Below are 22,633 nucleotides of genomic sequence, written 5' to 3' on the forward strand. Positions count from 1 at the left end.
ATGATGATAAAGTCATAAAATCAGGTTGCAAATAATAGCCTTCGGTAGAGGATAGATTTCAAAATGGCGGAAATGTATGTTAAACAAGCCGACATGTACCAATTTATTTGAATCATCAGGTTTATATTAGATTATACTGATTATTAAACTTTATATAAACCGATAGACAATGTATCGAATTGAGTCGTGGACATATTTTAAAGGCATATACGATATTAATTATGTTAGTTTTCTGGATTTGAATTTGGGGGAAAATGGCGGAAATGCATGTTAAACAAGCCGACATGTACCAATTTATTTGAATCATCAGGTTTATATCAAATTATACTGATTATTAAACCTTATATAAACCGATAGACAATGTATCGAATTGAGTCGTGGACATATTTTAAAGGCATATGCGATATTAATTATGATAGTTTTCTGGATTTGAATTTGGGGGGAAAATGGCGGAAATGCATGTTAAACAAGCCGACATGTACCAATTTATTTGAATCATCAGTTTTATATCAGATTATACTGATTATTAAACCTTATATAAACCGATAGACAATGTATCGAATTGAGTCGTGGACATATTTGAAAAGCATATACGATATTTATTCTGTTATTTTTTTTTATTGGAATTTGGGGGAAAATGGCAGAATTGTAGGTGAAACAAGGAGTTAATGGCATATTTTCTTGAAGCATCAAATGTATTTAAACATCTTAAAAATATAAATGGAAGCTGCAAATTTACTAAACTCATGTTACTGAATTGTTTTTTTTTTAAAATGTGTGTTTCTACGTTCAATTTTAATGCTATTTAAGTTGGAATGGCAGATTTTTTTCCAATTGCACATTTTACAATAAAATAAAAACATGTTTACATCTATTTAAACTCCATTTACTACTGGTTTATTCTTTTCGAGTTACATTTATGGCTAGTTTGTAAACGCTTTCATAAGGTAGATGATGTTTTGGAATATTTTAAACCCGAACCGTACCGTCTGCAATAGGTATATGTGAACCCTTTAGTATCGAAATTTATGAGACTTATTGGCAATCAATTTATTTTATATCTTGACAGTTGATGCGTATCAATGTATACCAATGATCATGTGATCAATGTAAAAATAAAGTGTTTAATATATAAAAAAAAATTTATGTTAGTTGTTCCTGTACGGATATTGCTCACATGCCAGGAATGTCACATTTTAATGTGCTTACTGATAAATAGCCGTTGCATACTTGCCAATTTTATTTACGTTGTAATTTCTGCTCTGATAAAATTTATGTTACCATACATTTCAGGTTGATGTTCACCTAACCATGCAAGTATAACTTTGCAAAGACATCTTCATTGTTGACTACTGGAAGAATATTCAAAATGCCAGCACGAAGGAAGATCAGAGTCGGCCAAAGAAAGAAATACGCATCTGTTCAGAAGAAGTCCAAAGTGTTTAAGATTGAAGGTATGTCTAACATTTTCTTATTTCTGTATTTATTATATATCAAGGGTTTAGTGCAAGACTTTAGTAAATCTTTCTCTTTTTGGAAGTTGATATATCATATCAACTTCTTATGTCAGCACTTAACATTACTGCATAAACCCAACAACAATAATATCATTCCATACACCAGCAATATAGTTATGGCATTCAAGTAAATCGCTATAAAAACGCACATTAAAATAAAATTGAACTAGAAATGGCGCGGCAGAGGCCGACGCGTATCCCCACGCCGAATGTTTGACCTAGGTGTGCCCCAGGGTTGGTAATGGGGCCATGCATAGCTGAGATTGACCGTATTGTCATAAGAGAAGTTCATCATCAATTAGAAGTGAATTGGTGTAGAAATGAAGAAGTTATAGTAAAAGGCAATTTTGGGTGGGTGTGACATATGTGGGCAGGGCGCCCCAGGGTTGGTAATTGTGCCATGCGTAGTTGAGATTGACCGTATTGTCATAAGAGAAGTTCAGTATCAATTTGAAGTGAATCCGTGTAGAAATGAAAAAATTATAGTAAATGGAATTTTTTGGTGGGTGTGGCCTATGTGGGCGGGCGCCCCAGGGTTGAGATTGGGGCCATGCATAGTTGAGATTGACCCTAATGTCATAACAAAAGTTCAGAATTGGTGTAGAAATGAAGAAATTATAGTAAAAGGCAATTTTGGGCGGGTGTGGTCTATGTGGGCGGGGCCCCAGGGTTGGTAATGGGGCCATGCATAGTTGAGATTGACCGTATTGTCATAAGAGAGGTTCAGTATCAATTTGAAGTGAATCGGTGTAGAAATGAAGAAATTATAGTAAAAGGCAATTTTGGGTGGGTGTGGTCTATGTGGGCGGGGCTCCCCAGGGTTGGTAATGGGGCCATGCATAGTTGAGATTGACTGTATTGTCAAAAGAGAAGTTCAATATCAATTTGAAGTGAATCGGTGTAGAAATGAAGAAATTATAGTAAAGGCAATTTTGGGTGGGTGTGGTCTATGTGGGCGGGGCCCCAGGGTTGGTTATGGGGCCATGCATAGTTGAGATTGACCCTAATGTCATAAGAGAAGTTCAGTATCAATTTGAAGTGAATCCGTGTAGAAATGAAAAAATTATAGTAAATGGAATTTTTTGGTGGGTGTGGCCTATGTGGGCGGGCGCCCCAGGGTTGAGATTGGGGCCATGCATAGTTGAGATTGACCCTAATGTCATAACAAAAGTTCAGTATCAATTTGAAGTGAATCCGTGTAGAAATGAAAAAATTATAGTAAATGGAAATTTTTGGTGGGTGTGGCCTATGTGGGCGGGGCGCCCCAGGGTTGGGAATGGGGCCATGCATGGTTGAGATTGACCGTATTGTCATAAGAGAGGTCCAGTATCAGTTTGAAGTGAATCGGTGTAGAAATAAAGAAGTAAATGTAAAATAACCTAAAAAAATGAGTGATAATTTCTGACGCGGCCCCACCCCAACCGCTATAACTTTTGACCCAGGGGTCAGATCAAAATTCCAAATAGTGCAGGGTCGCACATATGCTCATAGCTACCATGTGTGTAAGTTTCAAGGTTCTAGTGCTTTTAGTGTAGGAGGAGATAGTGGCCAGGACGGACGGACAGACAGACGGACGGACGGCGGAGATAACCACAATATCCCCACCTTTTTTCAAAAAGCGTGGGGATAACAACATGTTCGATCTACAGGGTTTCGGCGTGGGACCCACCCCCCTCTCCCCTTTAACATCCACCACCCCCACTACTTAATACTTCAGGATGTTTTTATTGATAAATATTTATATTTTTTTGTAATTGTTTCATTTAAAAGAGACTTTTTGTGTCTGGTTTAAGTGACTGCCCACTTATAAACGTCCCTTTTAGATAATGCAACATCTTGGGCAATAATTAGAAACAATATGGTCACCAATTTTCACATTGATTGATTCTGATACTGTTTTAAGTATAACTTTATTGTGTATGTTTTGTTTTCTTGCAGACATTGTCGCAGCAGAATCTGATGCATTCTTTGCAAAGCCACTGGGCTTCTTTTTGTCCGATGCGGAGGATATTAATAGCTTAACTGATGTCATTCCTGTTGAAGATATTGATAGTGATGGGTTTTCTGCAAATGAATTCATAGTTTGTTTGGATAAACCATACAAATACTCACCGGATGTTGTTTTGGAGGACTTTATATTGAGCAAACTGAGAGAAAGCTGTGAGCAGGCTTTAAAAAGTGATAAGAAATTTATGTATATGACTAACTCTTCAAATTTGAAATGTGTAGAACTGTATGACAGTGATGAGCACTGGGAAACGCCAAGAGTTAAGACATGCATAAGTGTAGATAAAGACCTGGCAATAAAAATCATGGTGCATGGCAAGTCTTTACCTGACAGTGCCACAATTTATAGAAGAATTGGAAGCTCATGCTATTCTATGAAGACTATTCAAAAAGTGTTTGACATTATCAGTGACTATCACATTTGTGAAGGAAACAATGATGCAGAGCTTCAGGATCTCATTCCAGTTGGATCTTTTATGGATATATCCAATGGATACAAGTATCAAGGTTACCGTGACTCTTTGTACAGCCAGTCAACGATAAGATCAAAGAGATGTGACTTGTTTGTACAAAGGAAAGGTAGTCGCTGTATTGGTTGTCAAACTTACCGTCGAACACTTCGCAAAGTTTTGAATCGAAGAAAAAGTTCTCCTAAAGTTTCTACACCCAAGAAGGATTGGACTAAATGTAAAACTTCCAACAAGAACTTAACAGAACATCAAAAATTGCATAAAATTAAACAACTGAAAGACATTACCTCCCAGTTGCAATTGGAAAATGCCCGTTTGAGACGTGAAATTGCTTACAAAATTAGAAGTGAAGGTGTCTGCTTGTCGGAAAAAGAAAGTAAAGACTTATCTGAACTGATGCAAAGTTGTGAATGGGACGTTAAAAAGAGTCACCCGGATGAATCTTCATATCAGCGTTTGTTCTGGGAAGAACAATTCAAGTATTCGCAACTAAACGACAATCGGGGCATGCGCTGGCACCCATCAATTATAAAATGGTGCATTTATTTAAAAAGTAAAAGTGCTACAACATACGACACTTTGAGGAATTCTGGTTTTGTTAAACTACCCTCCGAGCGAACTCTGTTTGACTACACAAATGCGAATGCTAAAGGAGTAGGGTTCCTTGAGGGCAACATTGACATGCTTATAGATGAAACGGAAGGTAAATATAGTTTTAATTTCTAAGTATTTAAAATATTATTCCCAGTGGATTTTTCCCCCAATTCACAGACCAACATTCCTATTATAATTTATTTTTATTATTTATTACACATATACTATCTTCACTACTTCTGTCTCATAGCAGTATATGAGACCATTTATTAATAAATTTGAGTATAATCAGGAATATTTTGGGTCTGAATAAAACAAAACACAAAAAAAAAACAGACATCCAAACTCTGGTGCTCATGTTCACTTACTTGTATATAAAAAGTTCTGGTTTAGTTAGTGTATAGTTCCCCAGAGTCATACAGCTAATCAAATAAATGGAACTCTAGGGAAACACTGAATAGTCTTCAATTTCGTAAATGGTTTTGTAAACAATGTACTTGAGTTAATCGTTGTTAATTAATCATAATTATTTATTTTATTACTTTCAAGCTGCACTCCTTCAGATAAGTAAATGAAAAAAAAAGAAACTAAACGTAAGAAAAATAAGTGTCGCATTTTGAGAAAACTGGACAAAATGCATGTGCGAAAAGTGTCGTCTCAGATTAGCCTGTGCAGTCCGCACAGGCTAATCCGGGATGACACTTTTAGCCTGAACTGAACCTAAACCTTAATTTTCGCTAAGAAGAGACATCATTTAAACGAAAAATTTCATAAAAGCGGAAAGTGTCTGCGGACTGCACAGGCTTATCTGGGACGACACTTTACGCACATGCACTATGCCCAGTTTTCTCCAAACACAACACATAATATATCTGCATGTTAACAAATGTGTAAATATGCACAATCTTATCAGACGTTTTACATGCCCTTTGTATAATATGACAGAATGTACTGATTTTATTACCATAGTTCTACCCCGTTACTAAAGGAGTAAGGCATATTTTATGACATTTTTACTTGATATGCCGTTTTCTGGTACTTCATTAACAAAGAAGGAAACTAATCGCTTATATCTGTTGTTGTTGTTTTTAATAAAAATAAGTGCCTTAAGATTGTAAGATCGCGTTTTTGTATTGCCCTAAATCTGGAGGAGTGCAGCTTTAATATACATATTAATATTATATAAATTTAACTTTCCAATAATTGTCTTTCAGGCTACACAGATCACCAAAGGATAGTTGGGTTGCTTCAGGATGAAGTTAAAATCAAAAGTGACCTCGTTTATGACAGACATACTGGTGAACTCATAGGATTTGTGAATCTTGGCTCAATTAATAACAATTTGAACGATCTAAAAAATGAATGTGATTGTTTAGCCAAATATGTGTTAGTTGTAATGGTACGTGGTATATCGTCAACTTTGAAATTCCCACTTGCTCATTTTGCAACTAATGGAGTAACTTCCGACCAGTTGTTCTGCATATTATGGGAAGCAGTTGAGATATGTGAAGTGGATGTTGGTCTCAAAGTGCTCTTTATCACAAGCGATGGGGCATCACCAAATAGGCTTCATGGAGGCGGAAATGGCACTGTGTACAAAAGTAACAATGTATTTTCCCATGAACCTAGAGAGATATTCTTTATCAGTGATGTACCCCACCTCATAAAAACTACAAGAAATTGCTTTTCGAATTCATATTCTCATCGAAATAGTCGCAAAATGTGGAAAGACGGTCATGATATATCATGGATGCAGATTATCAACCTGTATAAGGACCATTGTTGTGGCCTTTACAGACTTTGTCCAAAACTGACACAAGAACACATCGATATTACTTTGTTTGGTGCGATGAAAGTTAAACTAGCGACTCAAGTCCTTTCATCTACTGTTGCCCATGCTTTAGAGCTAAATTATGATGATCGTGTGACAGAAACGGTCAAATTTATTAGACACATGGATAAATTTTTCGATTGTCTAAATACCAGGCATCTTGGTGAAGCCAGTCGGACTCGCAATGAAAATTTGAGAGAATACAGAGATGTAAATGACAGTAGATTGCTATATTTGAAACAAGAGTTTCTAGAATACTTTGAAGATTGGAAGAGAAGTGTTGAAAATAGACCGGGTACATTCACTAAGGGTCAGATAAATGGAATGATGCTCAGCTTCCAAACATTAGACGGGTTTAACATCACCGTGAATTCCGTGATCAATTGTGTCAAATTTTGTTTAAATCACGGAATGGAATTTGTTTTGAAGGAAAAATTTAATCAAGACACAATCGAACAACACTTCGGAATCCATCGAGCTAGTTTGGGCAGCAATACAAATCCACGGTTGTATGACTTTAACAATTCGATGGTTAAAATCCGCACTGCAGGAAGCCAAGCAATAGAACCTTTTCGTGGAAATACCAAGCGAAGAATAGAATTGGCTCCATTAGATGACTTGCCACTTCGGAAAAGAATAAAACATATGAAAAAGAAGGCCAAATTAACTGCTTGCAAAACTTTTATTTGACTGTAAAGTAAAAGGAAATGCTATTGTATTGTTGTTCTGAAATCAATATATAGATAAAATTACATTTGGAAATACAACTTGAAATCTACATCATTACTTCCTACAATCAATTTATTTAATATTGATGACAGTAATATTATAATGATAGGGTTATGATTAATAGAAAAAGCATTTTGTATTAATTTCGGATAAAGATTTTTTTATGTACTATGTGTACTAATTAATAATTATTACATCATGTACAGCAGCATACCCTCAGATTCATCAGTGTACAGAAGTTTATGAACATTTAAAGAAAAAAATTCAAAATAATTAACACATTCTGAAGCAAATAAAGTTTTTTCAATCTTAAATCACTTGTTAACATCACTTTTTATAGCAACCATACGATAAGTCAAAATATCATAAGATCTTGTTTGCAGTTACTCTCTACATGTATATGTCACTAGATAGAAATGAAATTATAATAATAAAATTTGTAAATTCTTTCAAGGTATAGCAAAATGTCTAAACAATTAAATTTACATAAAATATGTATGTTAGTAAATATAATTTTACTACATTTAGTATTTATCTCAAAAATTACATTTACAGGGGTTTTTTTTAGAAAAAGAGGAAGACGCTGGGTAAAAGGGGAAAATCGAGCGCGAAAAAGACATATTTGGGGAAAAAATAAAAACTGTTCATTTCAATGTCTATAACTCGCCTACAGACTTCAGATTTTTTTTTAGAAAAAGAGACATGTCTCTGACCTTTTTGTTCTTAAACACATGAACAAGTATGATATTAAAGTCAAAGTCCTAAATAAAGTTGCAGGGGTAGATCTAATAATGGGAAATGTTTTCAACTAGGGCCGGGGAACGATTTCAATATTGTGATTTCAATTTCATGATGAATGGGTTGACGATCTAGATCTGCTACAGTATTGGAAGGGAAAGGTGGGGCAGCTGCCGATTGTCTACTTTCACTTTCACAATAATCCGACAGTATGAATCGATGTTGATTACATGTACCTCCGAATCCTGCTGGGTTTCAACGGTTTTTGATGATTCATTCTTAAAAAATGCGTCAACGCAATTAATATTTTCCGAGTCCGAACGTTTTATTTTGTTCGTGTTTGAACGCCAATTGTGAGACTTTTTTTCTGTTTTAACGTTTATACCCATCTTGGCTTTCACATAACCCGGATGAAAACTGGACTGGTTTCCGGTAATTAATTGACGAATCACCCTTCTCGCGCAAGACCAGAATCCAGTAAAATAGTCACATGATTAAGATGATTAGTTGCCCGGTTTCCATGACGTAATTTAAGAGCTATATATAGAATCACTGGAATTCCCAGATTTGAGTGTTCGTCGGGAGAGAGAGAGCGAGATCGTTGTACATGGTACAAATAGGATAAGTGTCGACTTCCCAAAAGAAAGAAAAAACATTTCTTTGAGGGTAAAATATTATATTTTGGTGAAAAATTATATTTTTGGAGGGGAAATGGTAGTTTTAGGGGAAAAATTCTGGTAGGGGAAGACGCCGATTATCGGCGTCACTTTCTTAGTAAAAAAAACCCCTGATTTAAGAGTTCTATACTCATCTGATGGTGTGCAGCTTGCTTTGAAAACAGTATAACTTAATTTTGATTTAACCTTTCCATGCTGGGAAATTTGTCGTCTGCTAAAATGTCGTCTGCTGAATTTCTAAAATTAGCATTTTCTTTGATTTGTTTTCAAAGAATACTATCAGAATAGCAAACAGTTTGTATCCTGATGAGACGCCACGTTCTGTGGCGTCTCATCTAAATCCAAACTGTTTGCAAAGGCCTTTAAAATTCGGTTCCCGCACTGAAAGGGTTAACTAATATTATTGAGAACTTGTTCTGGTATCCATAATATTTGTCTTACATGTTTCTTTCGGTAAGACAAATATATGACATGTGGATTTATATTGTTAAGTATAGATGTTAGTGATAGCAGTAACTTGTTCTTTCATACAGGATATCATCAAGTAAGCTTTTTCAAGTCTTTTCAAAGTCATTCTATTTCTCAGAGTTTGTTTTGTCATGAAGCACTTTTCTCAATGATTTGGCAGCATCTTTTTTGTCCCCTATGAGTTGTCTACGTTTAAGTTTTGCCACTGCAGGACCACGAACATTCAAAAATATTGTAATACATTGTTCAATAACATGTTGGGATATTTTATCATTTAGAAGTTTTTCTGAGTAGAACTTGACCATATGATCTTCCATGATAATTTCTTTAGCACTAATGAAGGAGTCCTTGCTGATTTCACATTCATTCACATTTCTTCTGAGACAAATTTCACATTCCCGCATGAATAAGAAGAAATCATCACTCGGGACTACAAGCCCGCCACGACTAATGGTTGTTGTCCAACATGAATATTTATCTATGAAAGTCTTTTCTGAGTCATTACAGTTTTTTATAAGACTGGTGATGGCTTCTGTGTCTCTTGCATTGGTCTTCTTCTTCAACTGGTACAATACATACCCGCTAATATGAAGAATCACAGACTGTTCAGTATCATTCAAAGGTGTTGTAATGCCTTTTTTATAAGGTATTTTGTGCATAGATGCCCTATTTTCTATTAGATCTGTTAGCAACTGACGGTGTAAAACTGCAATGAACTGTCTAGTAGGAATTGATCCCACAGCAACTTCACATATTTTTGATATTTGATCTATAGAATCCTCCATATACATGAGTTCATGGAATTTCTGTAAGAGTGATTCACTAGTACTACTTTCACTTGAAGCTGCCGAGTTGAAAACCTCATGATACCTAGGTTCAAGATAACTAGCAAGTTGACTAAGAACATTTTCATTTTCTTGAATTTTTGTGATGATATCTATTATATTTCGTCCATTAACTGAGTGTTTCATTTTCCGAAACTTGTTTTTTCTTACATTCTCGAGAGATTGAGAGAAGACACATGAGAATATGTTTGAAAACTGTGTACTGTCAAGATTGAAAGGTTCAGCTTTGTCTGTGTTAGTGTTCCCTTTTCGATATGCAGATACTGAAATAGGCAATATGAAAAACGGAACTGATATGTTTCTCACTTTAACCTATATAAGTGAATATTAATGAGATATGTATATTTTTGAAAATGCTTCAAGCTATATTGTATTCTGGAGTGAAATAAGTTTTGAGATTTGTATTGTGACAAACTGTATTTTCAGCTTGACTTGTGTAAAGTTTACAGAATTAGAAGTATTATTCATCATTTTGCAAAATAGTTCTTGTTCATATTGTTATGTTTTCGCAAAATTAGATAGATATTGAATTGATGTAAAATTCTAATATGGATATTAAATTGATGTGAAGTATTTGCTCTTTATTATTCCTTATTAGTCTGATTACCACCAGAAAACTTGGTTATTTTTAGTACTAGTAAAAAGTGACTTCGAGAAAAGAGGCATAAACTGCACGTGTTATAAAAAGAAAATTGCATATACATATGCCAGACAGTATGGCAGTGATTGAATTTTAACTTAAATTCAAGATAAGCAATTTCAGATGGAAGTTGTGACTTGGTAATTATACAATGTATGCCTCTTTAATTGTGACTCAAGTACTGGTTGACTCAAGGAAGCAGACTTACTTTTATTTTGATACCAGCACTGGTTGACCCTATGAAGCAGAATAAGCCTTTGACAATAGTTTTTGGTATGGTCTTACCTTTTATATTCTGCTTCCCATGCTTTGTGCGAAGATGGCCACGCATCCCAGAAATCGAAGCATAAGACCTGTCACACTCGTCACATTGATACAATTTTTTCTTAGGTGTCTCTGTATCATTTTTCTCTGTTTTCCTACTAGACTTGATAGATTTAGATTTTGGTTCCTGTTCCAGCTCAAAGTCACTATCACTAAAATCGTATTCACTTGCTGTAAAATCACCTAAAATCTCTTCAAGATTCTCAATATCTGAGAAATTAACAAAATCATCTTTACTGTATGCCATAATGAACAACACTGAGATTGTACATAAAAACATATGTAAATTATGATAAAGGGTACATTAACAAGATAATTGTTATTGTTTGATTTTTAATTGCAATTCCGAAAATGGAAACAGCGTGAAAACAGTCAACGTAGGAACAATTTAAAGGACGCATGCTAATTATCATGATTAAACCATTTTCTTAATTAGTGGCAAAGATCTATTGTGATTGTACTTGTTTGTCAAATAAAGGGACCCATCAAAGGTCGAAATGTGAAAAAGTGCTTTATGGGTGTTGGATGTGTGACAAATTTCGTTTGAGAATATTCTAGTACCGATTGAATGATGGAGGCTAAAGACTTGTTATTACAGTAGACCGCACGTGTATGTTTTGTAAAAGTCAATATAATTAATCTTTTAAACATTGTAATTGATATTATTTATATCTAAACAATTAATTTTAATAAACGTCTATTTGAGAATAGTTTTTAGCAACTGATTGGAAATTACAAATGCAGTATCTGACGCGGTTGAGAACACAGAAAAAATCGGTATCGCGATTTCCGTATTATTTTTTAATTTGTTTTCTAATTAAATTACTTAATATAAACAATCAATCTCCAAGCTTTTCGAACGATGGTAATTTCTTAAATATTTAATTAAAAGCGGTTATAATTTGGTGAATTAAAATTGAATATCGCGTCTCGCAGCCGCTTAAATCGACCGCGGCTGCCAGTAAAACTTTTGATATTAACTCGACGCAATAACTTGGATAGTTCAAATAAACAATCGAAAATAACACAGAAAAAAACCTCAATCTATAAGCTTTCTAATGAATGTTATTTGTCAATTTCTGACTAAAAATGACAATGCAATAATATATTTTACAGTGAAGGTGACGATATTTTGACCCGAAACACCGCCGCAGTTGGAAAACAAAAAATTAATTACTTTGTGTTTAACTTGTCATATCTTTTTTAATATGTTATGCATTGACATATAAATTAGATATTTAGAAAGAGCAACATCTCAGCTTTCTAAAATGGGTAACATATTAAATATTGAATGATAAATGACGTGACAATCGGGATTTAAATTACCATGGTCAAATATCATCTCGATTAACACCCGATTAACACCGTTAAGCTATTACGCGTTGTCGATAAAATCAATAATTATCGGCTTTTCTGACTGGATTATCAGCCACGACAGCATATTTTCGCCATTATTGGATTTTATGCATGGAGTTGCGGATCCCTCTATTATACATCCCTGGACCATGTTGCTCAAAAGAAAATGAAAACTTTTATGTGACCATGTTGCTCAAAAGAAAATGAAACAAACTTCTTAAATTGTAAATAGAAGTTATAATTTATAATGTTATAATAATTAAGCAGTCTAATAACTGTTTCAGTTTACATAAAACAAGAGTTCCGCGGTCGGAGATGACCGCATTGAAGCCGGATTTTTGATTTAAATGACAGGAAAGTACCTTTCGTGTTTTTGTCAATGCAATACTTAAATTACTGAAATATTGTTCAAAGGTCAAAATGAAATGTAAGTACTTTTCAAGGCATGAGCAAACCTTGTGTTATGTTTTGAATGCATGCATATACATGAACAACAATAACATTTAAGGTCACAAATATGACCTTGAAATGTCCAGTGGTTACTTACTAGTTCTGGCCAACCTTCATGTCAAGTTTCAAGACTCTAGGTCCAAGCATACCAAAGTTATAACAACTTTAACATTTTTACATTCAAGGTCACAGTGACCTTGACCTTCAAATGAATGACCTTGAAATGTCCAGTGGTTACTTACTAGTTCTGGCCAACCTTCATGTCAAGTTTCAAGACTCTAGGTCCAAGCATACCAAAGTTATAACAACTTTAACATTTTTATATTGAAGGTCACAGTGACCTTCACCTTCAAATGAATGACCTTGAAATGACCAGTGGTCATCTGTTAATCCTGGCCAACCTTCATGTCAAGTTTGAAGACTCTAGGTCCAAGCATACCAAAGTTATACCATGAAATAAGAACGTTAACATTTTTACATTCAAGGTCACAGTGACCTTGACCTTCAAATGAATGACCTTGAAATGACCAGTGGTTACTAACTAGTTATGGCCAACCTTCATGTCAAGTTTCAAGACTCTAGGTCCAAGCATACCAAAGTTATAACAACTTTAACATTTTTTATATTGAAGGTCACAGTGACCTTGACCTTCAAATGAATGACCTTGAAATGACCAGTGGTCATCTGTTAATCCTGGCCAACCTTCATGTCAAGTTTGAAGACTCTAGGTCCAAGCATACCAAAGTTATACCATGAAATAAGAACTTTAACATTTTTACATTCAAGGTCACAGTGACCTTGACCTTCAAATGAATGACCTTGAAATGACCAGTGGTTACTAACTAGTTATGGCCAACCTTCATGTCAAGTTTCAAGACTCTAGGTCCAAGCATACCAAAGTTATAACAACTTTAACATTGTTTATATTGAAGGTCACAGTGACCTTGACCTTCAAATGAATGACCTTGAAATGACCAGTGGTCATCTGTTGATCCTGGCCAACCTTCATGTCAAGTTTGAAGACTCTAGGTCCAAGCATACCAAAGTTATACCATGAAATAAGAACTTTAACATTTTCGAGCACGCCGCCCGCCCGCCCGCCCCCCCGCCCGCCCGACAACATCAATCTATAAGCCGAGATTTTTTCGAAAAAAATCCGGCTAAAAAATCAATGCATCAGCGAGCAGGGAATGTTAGTGCAGGTACATGTATGTATGGATCTATGGGATTTAAGTGGTCACACACGCTGTAAATAATTTGACATTGATTTAATGGTAATTCAATACATTTTAATTCGTTAAATGTTGCATTCTTGGCATTAATTCAGGAATTATGTTACTTGTTGATATACATTGACCTTATCTCATTTTACGTAATTTTGCAATAGCATCGTTACGACAGGAAATCATGTCGGAAGCTTCAATGGCTGCAAATTCATATAAACGCGCAGAATAATCATGCAAGGCTTATTTAACATAAACTATAAACATAATTTAACTCATTGCATAAGAAGAATGTTAATTTTAACTTACAAGTAATGCTATTACAAGTTTTAAAACCGCTGTTCCACTTCCATCTATTGCCTTATAGAAATGTGTCATTACGTTACGTTATACATATAATCAAATTTAGACGAAATAAATAACTTGGATTTTTTTTTGGAATTTCATATTAATTTTCCATTACAACTTTTATAACACTTTTACCATGTGTGTGTATGAACACCGTTCTACCATTGAATTGAGTCAATAAAGCCCCACAACGACACTATGCGTATTTCACATGAACATGTCTATCCCATGAGTCGCTATTTATAGATTTTTGAAACAGTACAAGTTTCCACTTGCATAGCATGCGATCAAGAGGAGTTATGTAATAATATATATTTCCTGAAAATATATCATTTTCAGATTATCTCAATAACAATGACACTTACATGAAATGCACTTATTCAATAGAATCTTGATACATTTTAGTCTCCTCCCGATTTAATTTCATCTGTCGTCCATCTTGGCCAGCAATTTGTATTTATGCATATACGAATGTATACGAATTTGTAAAATATTGCTTACATATGACACCGGTAGTTTTTGTGCATGTGGGCATTCTAAATCTGTGTATGAAGTGCTGTTTGACAACATTGACGAAGCTTATATGATTGACCATCTTGTAGAAGACTTTAATGACGGATCAGTTCAGTTTTTCCCGTTTTTGAATGTATAAGGTAATTATATTCAGTAGATTTGATGTTAAGTTTCTAACAATTAATGTTGCACTGTGATGAATAATAAGCGCCAGTGTTGTTTTTTTTTGTATTCTAAATCGGGTCTGGTAACCCATTTCCCAATGGAAAAAGTATAAATTTTTTCCAAATGGGAGCTAAAAATTCCCAATGTCAGACAATACCAAACTTCGTCGGACCGACGGACATATCTGACAGATTATGACAAGGTCTGATCGATTTTGCACTTCCGTCGGACCAAAATGTCCGACTTCAAAAAATATAATAAATATCTTTTTAATCATCGTCTGATGCTCCGTGGGATTCCAATATTTGCCATCAAAACATGTAGAACTAAATACGTTTGTGTCGTTTTTATGTTTTCGATCTATTTGTGTCCTCCAATAAGAATAGCTCGCACATATTCGGTTATACGCGTTATTTTCCGAAATAACTCGGATCACGCGATACTATATTCGTAAAATATTCTGACCGTAAAGACGGAATTTGCCGAGTGTGTTCCAATGTATCTGAAATACAATTGTTGCAACTCGATATATTCCGTGACAGCGTCTGGAAATTTCCAAATGGATATTTAGAATGTACTAGTTCATGCCCATATGTGCATGTCAATTCGCAAATTCCGAGAGCCGGGACCATGCAGCAAGGTGCTCGCATATGTTTGAGGTCAATTGTCTTCAATGTAAACAGCGTTGCGAAGCGAAAATAACGTTGACGTATAATTGTTTTCATGTGATTTCGTTTTCAAAATATTGTTTTCTTCTTTCCAAAAGATTTTTTTTACAACTAATTTTATTGGCTTTATATTTCGAATTGTGAGATTTGCCTGATATGCTGAGGTTTCTTACCAAAGTATTACCTGGTACTGATACTGTTAGGCCAACATTTTTTTATTATTTGTTTTATGGGAAATTTTTCAAAAAAATGAGTCGCGGGGGATAAATAAAAATAAAAATAAAAGCGTGAAAAGCGAGCAGTCTACCAAAAAAATAAAAATAAAACTGACTAAACCGATTTTTTATTTTCTTTTTCAAAATGTAAAATATCAGTCAATTTAACCTTATGTATACATGCATTAACCTTAAGGTGTTTTATATATCTCATTACACTGCTGTTGAAGCTTTTTATAATAATAGTCAACATACTTTTATAATATTAATATAATATTAATAGGTAAAAGCACCTTTTGCATATATAGTGCTTAAATAGAGACTAAACACCCCAGGTGTGTAGAGTAGTATAGTGATCGTTAAACTTTTGTTGAGTGTTTATCATATGTATGTTTATAACAAATATAGCATGCTTTTGACTTAAATTAAAAAGACTTGAAAACTTTTTACATTGTTTAATAGCTTTAACAACCAATTTTCTAACATTCATCCATGGCTGGAACATGCACATTTAAAATGACAGACATTATAATTCTTGATAAGTTCATAGCAACGATTATATTATATAAATTGTACCTCTGAATCCTCAAAATGTTGTACTATTAACATATAACTATTATATGTAAAACTTAACTTCTGAATTTCTTGCTCAGTGACATAATTATGCAGCGGAAAACATGAAAATAATAATACTTGCGCCATGACCAAATCAAGGATTTACATAAAACAAGGCTTCGCAACACCATACTGGAGCTCCTGGCAGGAGGAATCGTGAACCACTCAAACCAATGATATGTTTTTTTGGACATTAAACTAATTAAAATGTTTCACAAATTTTTTGAAAATTATTTTTAAAAGGTATTAAATTCCACTACAAAATACAAATAAATTGGACAAAATATAAAAAATAAAAACGAGACTATTGCCAAGCATTACTGGCTCCATCATTGTCAGAAATTCCACCATTGTCAGATTATCAAAAAATAAAATTGTTGCCATAGCAACCAGAATTTTCGACGTATGAACAGACAGACACACACAGCGAAAACCATAAGTCCCCTGTGGTGAAACCGGCAGGGGGTTAATAAATGTGTGAGTCACACATGGCCTGACCCCCCCCCCCGGACACAAACTGTCACATTTTCTTAGACCCCCTGACCCTCCCTGGAACGTGACTTACCATATGGACCACCCCTAGGCTTGAACATTACTTTGTCCTGCAAGTTCAAAACCAAGATATGTGCCAGGGGTTTTCCTGGTTATTTTGGGAAATGGAGTCTGGTCAAATGGGGATTTTTTTAATCGATAGCATAACAAATTTTGGAATTTTTTTATGGACACAATTGACCAAATTGAGATTATTTTATCAACAAATATTGACACATCAGGCCATTTCCTGGCCATGTTTGGAAAACAAGAGGGCCAAGATGGCCCTAGTTCGCTCATCTGAGAGGAGTCAGTTCATTCAATCTTTACTAAATGTCAAACTTGACCTTGATATTGTCCAGACAAACATCCTGGTCAAGTTTCATCATTATTTCATCTGCGAGTCATGATCAATGTACCTATGATTATGAAGTTTCATGATCCTAGGCGTAAGCATTCTTGAGTTATCATCCGGAAACCATTTTTCTAAGTTGAGTCACCGTAACCTTGACAGCTATTGTGTGAATACGTTTTTTGGCACTGTGACCTTGACCTTTGACCTAGTTACATGATAATCAATAGGGGTCATCTGCGAGTCATGATCAATATACCTATGAAGTTTCATGAACCTAGGCATAAGAAATCTTGAGTTATCATCCAGAAACCATTTGACTATTTCAGGTCACCGTGACCTTTGACCTAGTGACCTGAAAATCAATAGGGGTTATCTGCAAATCATGATCATTGTACCTATGAAGTTTCATGATCCTAGGCAAAAGCGTTCTTGAGTTATCATCCAGAAACAATTTTACTATTTCAGGTCACCATGACATTGACCTTTGACCTAGTGATCTGAAAATCAATAGGGGTAATCTCGAGTCATGATCAATGTACCTATGAAGTTTCATGATCCTAGGCATAAGCGTTCTTGAGTTATCATCTGGAAACCATTGTACTATTTCGGGTCACCGTGACCTTGACCTTTGACCTAGTGACCTGAACATCAATAGGGGTCATCTGCCAGTCATGATCAATTTACCTATGAAGTTTCATGATCCTAGGCCTAAGCGTTCTTGAGTTTTCATCCGGAAACCATTTTACTATTTCGGGTCATCATGACCTTGACCTTTGACCTAGCGACCTGAAGATCAATAGGGGTCATCTACGAGTAATGATCAATGAACCTATGAAGTTTCATGATCCTAGGCCTCAGCGTTCTTGAGTTATCATCCGGAAACCATTTTACTATTTTGGGTCATCGTGACCTTGACCTTTGACCTAGTGACCTAATTATCAATAGGGGTCATCTGCCAGTCATGATCAATGTATCTATGAAGTTTCATGATCCTAGGCATAAGTGTTCTTGAGTTATCATCTGGAAACCATTTTACTATTTCGGATCATCGTGACATTGACCTTTGACCTTGTGACCTGAAAACCAATAGGAGTCATCTGCAAGTTATGATCAATATACCTATGAAGTTTCATGATCCTTGGCATAAGCGCTCTTGAGTTATCATCTGGAAACCATCTGGTGGACGGATGGACCGACATGAGCAAAACAATATACCCCTCTTCTTCAAAGGGGGGTGGGCATAATGAGAAAACTGCCCCCCTCCCAGCAGCCATTTTATTCAACTGACCGGAACCATTTTTGATCTCATTTCTCGTATTAAGGAAACAAATGTTCTGAGCTTTTTCATGAAAATTGTGGCAAAAATTTGACTTCTACTATGTTCACAAGTTTTTTCACCATTAACATATATAGAAAAAATGCCCCGCCCACTGGCGGCCATGTTTTTTTACCGATCACGACCATTTTCAAACTCGTCCGAGATAACAATAAAAACAATGTTTTGACCAATGTTCATGATGATTAGGCAAACATTGTGATTTCTAGAGTGTTTACAAGGTTTCACTATAGCCTTATAGGGAAAACTGCCACTATATACATATAGAGAAAAATGCCCCGCCTACTGGCGGCCATGTTTTTTCACTGATCTCGACAATTTTTTAACTCGTCCGAGACATCAAACGAACCAATGTTTTGATCAACTTTCATGATGATTGGGCAAACATCGTGACTTCTAGAGTGTTTACAAGGTTTCTCTCTGGCCAAATAAGTGAAACTGCCCCGCCCACTTTCGCCATGTTGTTCAACGGATCGGAATCACTTTTGAACTCAACCAAGATATCATTAAGACAAACATTTGGACAAAGTTACAAGAAGATTGGGCATGACATGTGACTTCCACGGTGTTTACAAGTTTTTTCTTTTTTTGACCTAGTGACCTAGTTTTTGACCCAGCACAACCCAGTTTCAAACTCGACTGAGATTTCATTGGGTTAAAGCTTCTGACCAAGTTTCATGAAGATGGGACAAGAAATGTGGCCTCTAGAGTGTTTACATGCAAATGTTAACGGACGGACGGACAAAGACCGGTCAGAAATGCTCACCTGAGCAATCAGGTGAGCTGAAAATTAATTAGCGCTAAAAGTACATTGATTTTGGAAAAACTATTTTTTTTAATATCACTCTTTATAATAATACAAATTAGGAAAACAAAATTATATAACAAGAGCATCGCATAACGGGTGCCAATGCTCCGCTGCAGGTGCAGTTTTGAATAAATGAAAGTTTGTCAGAATTATTTTTTTGGGGTTACAGTGATCTTCACCTTTAACCTAGTGACCCAAAAATGTGTGTGGCATGTAGAACTCAACAAGGTGCATCTACATATGAAGTTTCAAAGTTGTAGGTGGAAGCACATTGATTTTAGAGCCTATATTAAAGTTTTATATTAGAGGTAACAGAGACCTTGACCTTTGACCTAGTGATCCAAAAATGGATTTGGCATGTAGAACTCATCAAGGTGCATCTAAATACATGTATGAAGTTTCAAAGTTGCAGGAATAAGCACGTTGATTTAAGAGCCTATGTTAAAGTTTTATATAAGTGGAAACAGTGACCTTGACCTTTGAGCTAGTGACCCAAACATGGGTGTAATGTGTAGAACTCATCAAGGTGCATCTACATATAAAGTTTCAAAGTTGTAGGTGGAAGCACTTTGATTTAATAGCCTATGTTAAAGTTTTATAATAGAGGTCACAGTGACCTTTGACCTAGTGACCCAAAAATGGGTGTAATTTGTAGAACTCATAAAGGTGCATCTACATATGAAGTTTCAAAGTTGTAGGCGGAAGCAGTGATTTGGGAGCCAATGTTCAAAAGGTTAATAAAATGTTAAGGTTTGGGACACTACATGACGAGCTGGCTATGACAATACAAAAGTATCATTTTTTCAGTGTTTCTAGTGTGTTATATTTAATTTATTTTTTTGGCCCGATTTTATTCGGCTATGTTCCCAATCCCAAGAAGTATATCATGATCCTAGGCCTAAGCGTTCTTGAGTTTTCATCCGGAAACCATTTTACTATTTCGGGTCATCATGACCTTGACCTTTGACCTAGCGACCTGAAGATCAATAGGGGTCATCTACGAGTAATGATCAATGAACCTATGAAGTTTCATGATCCTAGGCCTCAGCGTTCTTGAGTCATCATCCGGAAACCATTTTACTATTTCGGGTTACCGTGATCTTGACCTTTGACCTAGTGACCTGAAAATCAATAGGGGTCATCTGCGAATCATGATCATTGTACCTATGAAGTTTCATGATCCTAGGCATAAGCGTTCTTGAGTTATCATCCGGAAACCATTTTACTATTCCGGGTCATCGTGACCTTGACCTTTGACCTAGTGACATGAAAATCAACAGGGTTCATCTGCGAGTCATGATCAATGTACCTATGAAGTTTCATGATCCTAGGTCAAAGCGTTCTTGAGTTATCATCCCGAAATCATATGGTGGACGGCATACGGACAGACCGACATGTGCAAAACAATATATCCTCTCTTCTTCGAAGGGGGGCATAATTAATATTAATGGGGATATCGGTAATTACAGGATTTCGGGATTTCTACGCACCGAACAATTTATCATTTGACATTTTATGTGAACATGGGTACAGGAGTACAGTCAAGTTACCATTACCGGATCAGCAGTGTAATACAGTTATTTTAGTATATGAATTTTGAATAACACAAAATAAAGTTATAACTTCTTTATTTTACATTTCATTCACAATAGCAAATAAATAGAACATATGGACAAGGTTAAAATGATAAAACTTCAGTAAGAACACAATTTTAGTTGGAGAGAATGAGCCACAACATCAAATATACGAAACTACATGTAAATCAGGAATGATTACACCCAGTGGCCTTCCTGATTTTAAGAAGCTGACAGTCAATGCAAAATTATTATAAGCAATAGTGAGCAAATCCGCAACATTAATCACAATGTTATCCAAATCCGCAAAGTAATCACAATGTGATCCAAATCCGCAAAGTTCCGCAATGTAAAGCAATTCCACAATATGCAAATCCGCAATGCAAAGCAATTCCGCAAAGTGACTAACTATCCAGATAAAAGCCAAATAAGAGCTGGAAGTTACCTATATCCGAGCAAAACCCATCTCCGCAAAAAAAACTTTTTTTTTGTAATAAACTAATTTTTTGTAATAATCAGAAGGTAACCACCCAAGAATGGATCTATATTTAGCAATCCTAAGACAACTGGCCACACAAAAATAGCACCCTCAGAATTATTACAATATTTAAATTTTCAAAAAATGTGCCTACGAAAAGAGACTGTCAGCTACTTGAATTTTTCCGCCTCAAGAAATTTTCGCAAGAAAATTTATCCGCCAAAAATTCAGCTCGGTGCTTATCATTTAAATCCGTACATATTGGCTGCTTTCGGGGAAAACGGGGCTTAATGCATATCAAATAAGATTAGCCTGTGCACACAGAATAGCTGCATCAATGATTTGAGGCCACTCCAAACCCGCGACATAAAAAGCTATAACATATATTATTTTGACAACCGAGCTGCGTCTAAGACTATACAACAGCAAACAAATTCAGTCTCTTCAGCGCTTTGATTTCCTGAAGGGCCCACAACAGCATCTCGGTTCTGACCTGAGACAATGCATAGTTATCGTATTAGCGATACTGCTTACCCTAATACTAGGTGTGTAATAATAGCACATGCGAACAACTGAACATGTAAACATACTTTGTAAGCAGGAAATTGGGCCATGTCTGATACTTTATTTTTCAATAAAATAAACTTATCTTTGTAATTATTATTTGTAATTATTAACAAAAGAATAATGTCGATCTAGGATCCTACTTCAGATGATTCACAATCCCAGTCCTGAATTTAAATGAGTATTGCAATCGAATACACACCGTTATTTAGCATATGTTTGTAGCCATCAATCGCATTGGAAATTGCAAATGGCTGCCGTTTGTGTACAGCAGTGGATTTCGGGGATTTTCCATTCACCTACAGGTTTTAAATTAAAACGAAGGTCGGTAAATATGTTTTCCGAATAATGATTTTGGTTATCTTTTTTTTTTGGTTAGAGCTTGTAGATCAAGCTGATATTTGCAGCATAGTTGTGTCTTCGATATTTTTTTCAAATAAATGAGATCAGCTTGGAGGGACTATTTCTCAGCTTTGGAATGACATAGAATTACGATTCATATTCTGATGGAAAATGTCATCAGTTAAAAAAATAGTTCAATGACGCCCATTAATATTCATGAGCTTTTTCCAACCCGCTAATGAAAACGCAGCT

The 22,633-nt window shown here is 35.4% G+C and overlaps 2 protein-coding genes and 1 long non-coding RNA gene across 3 annotated transcripts in view; 2 read left to right on the forward strand and 1 right to left on the reverse strand.

Annotated features, from left to right (window-relative positions):
* Nucleotides 1–22,633, reverse strand: part of LOC127854216 (uncharacterized) — a 75,877-nt gene that overhangs the window by 47,074 nt on the left and 6,170 nt on the right. The window lies entirely within an intron of this gene.
* Nucleotides 1,370–6,498, forward strand: LOC127853766 (uncharacterized). The gene is made up of 4 exons (XM_052388534.1): nt 1,370–1,454; nt 3,456–4,697; nt 5,803–5,987; nt 6,493–6,498. The coding sequence occupies exons 1-4, from the start codon at nt 1,370–1,372 to the stop codon at nt 6,496–6,498; spliced, it is 1,518 nt and encodes a 505-aa protein (XP_052244494.1).
* LOC127854219 (uncharacterized) lies at nt 12,490–13,339 on the forward strand. Its single transcript, XR_008036970.1, has 2 exons — nt 12,490–12,976; nt 13,278–13,339. It is a non-coding gene; the product is annotated as an uncharacterized LOC127854219 (long non-coding RNA).

The sequence above is a fragment of the Dreissena polymorpha genome, chromosome 12 (genome assembly GCF_020536995.1).
Source record: "Dreissena polymorpha isolate Duluth1 chromosome 12, UMN_Dpol_1.0, whole genome shotgun sequence".
In the NCBI taxonomy this organism is placed as follows: Eukaryota; Metazoa; Mollusca; class Bivalvia; order Myida; family Dreissenidae; genus Dreissena; species Dreissena polymorpha.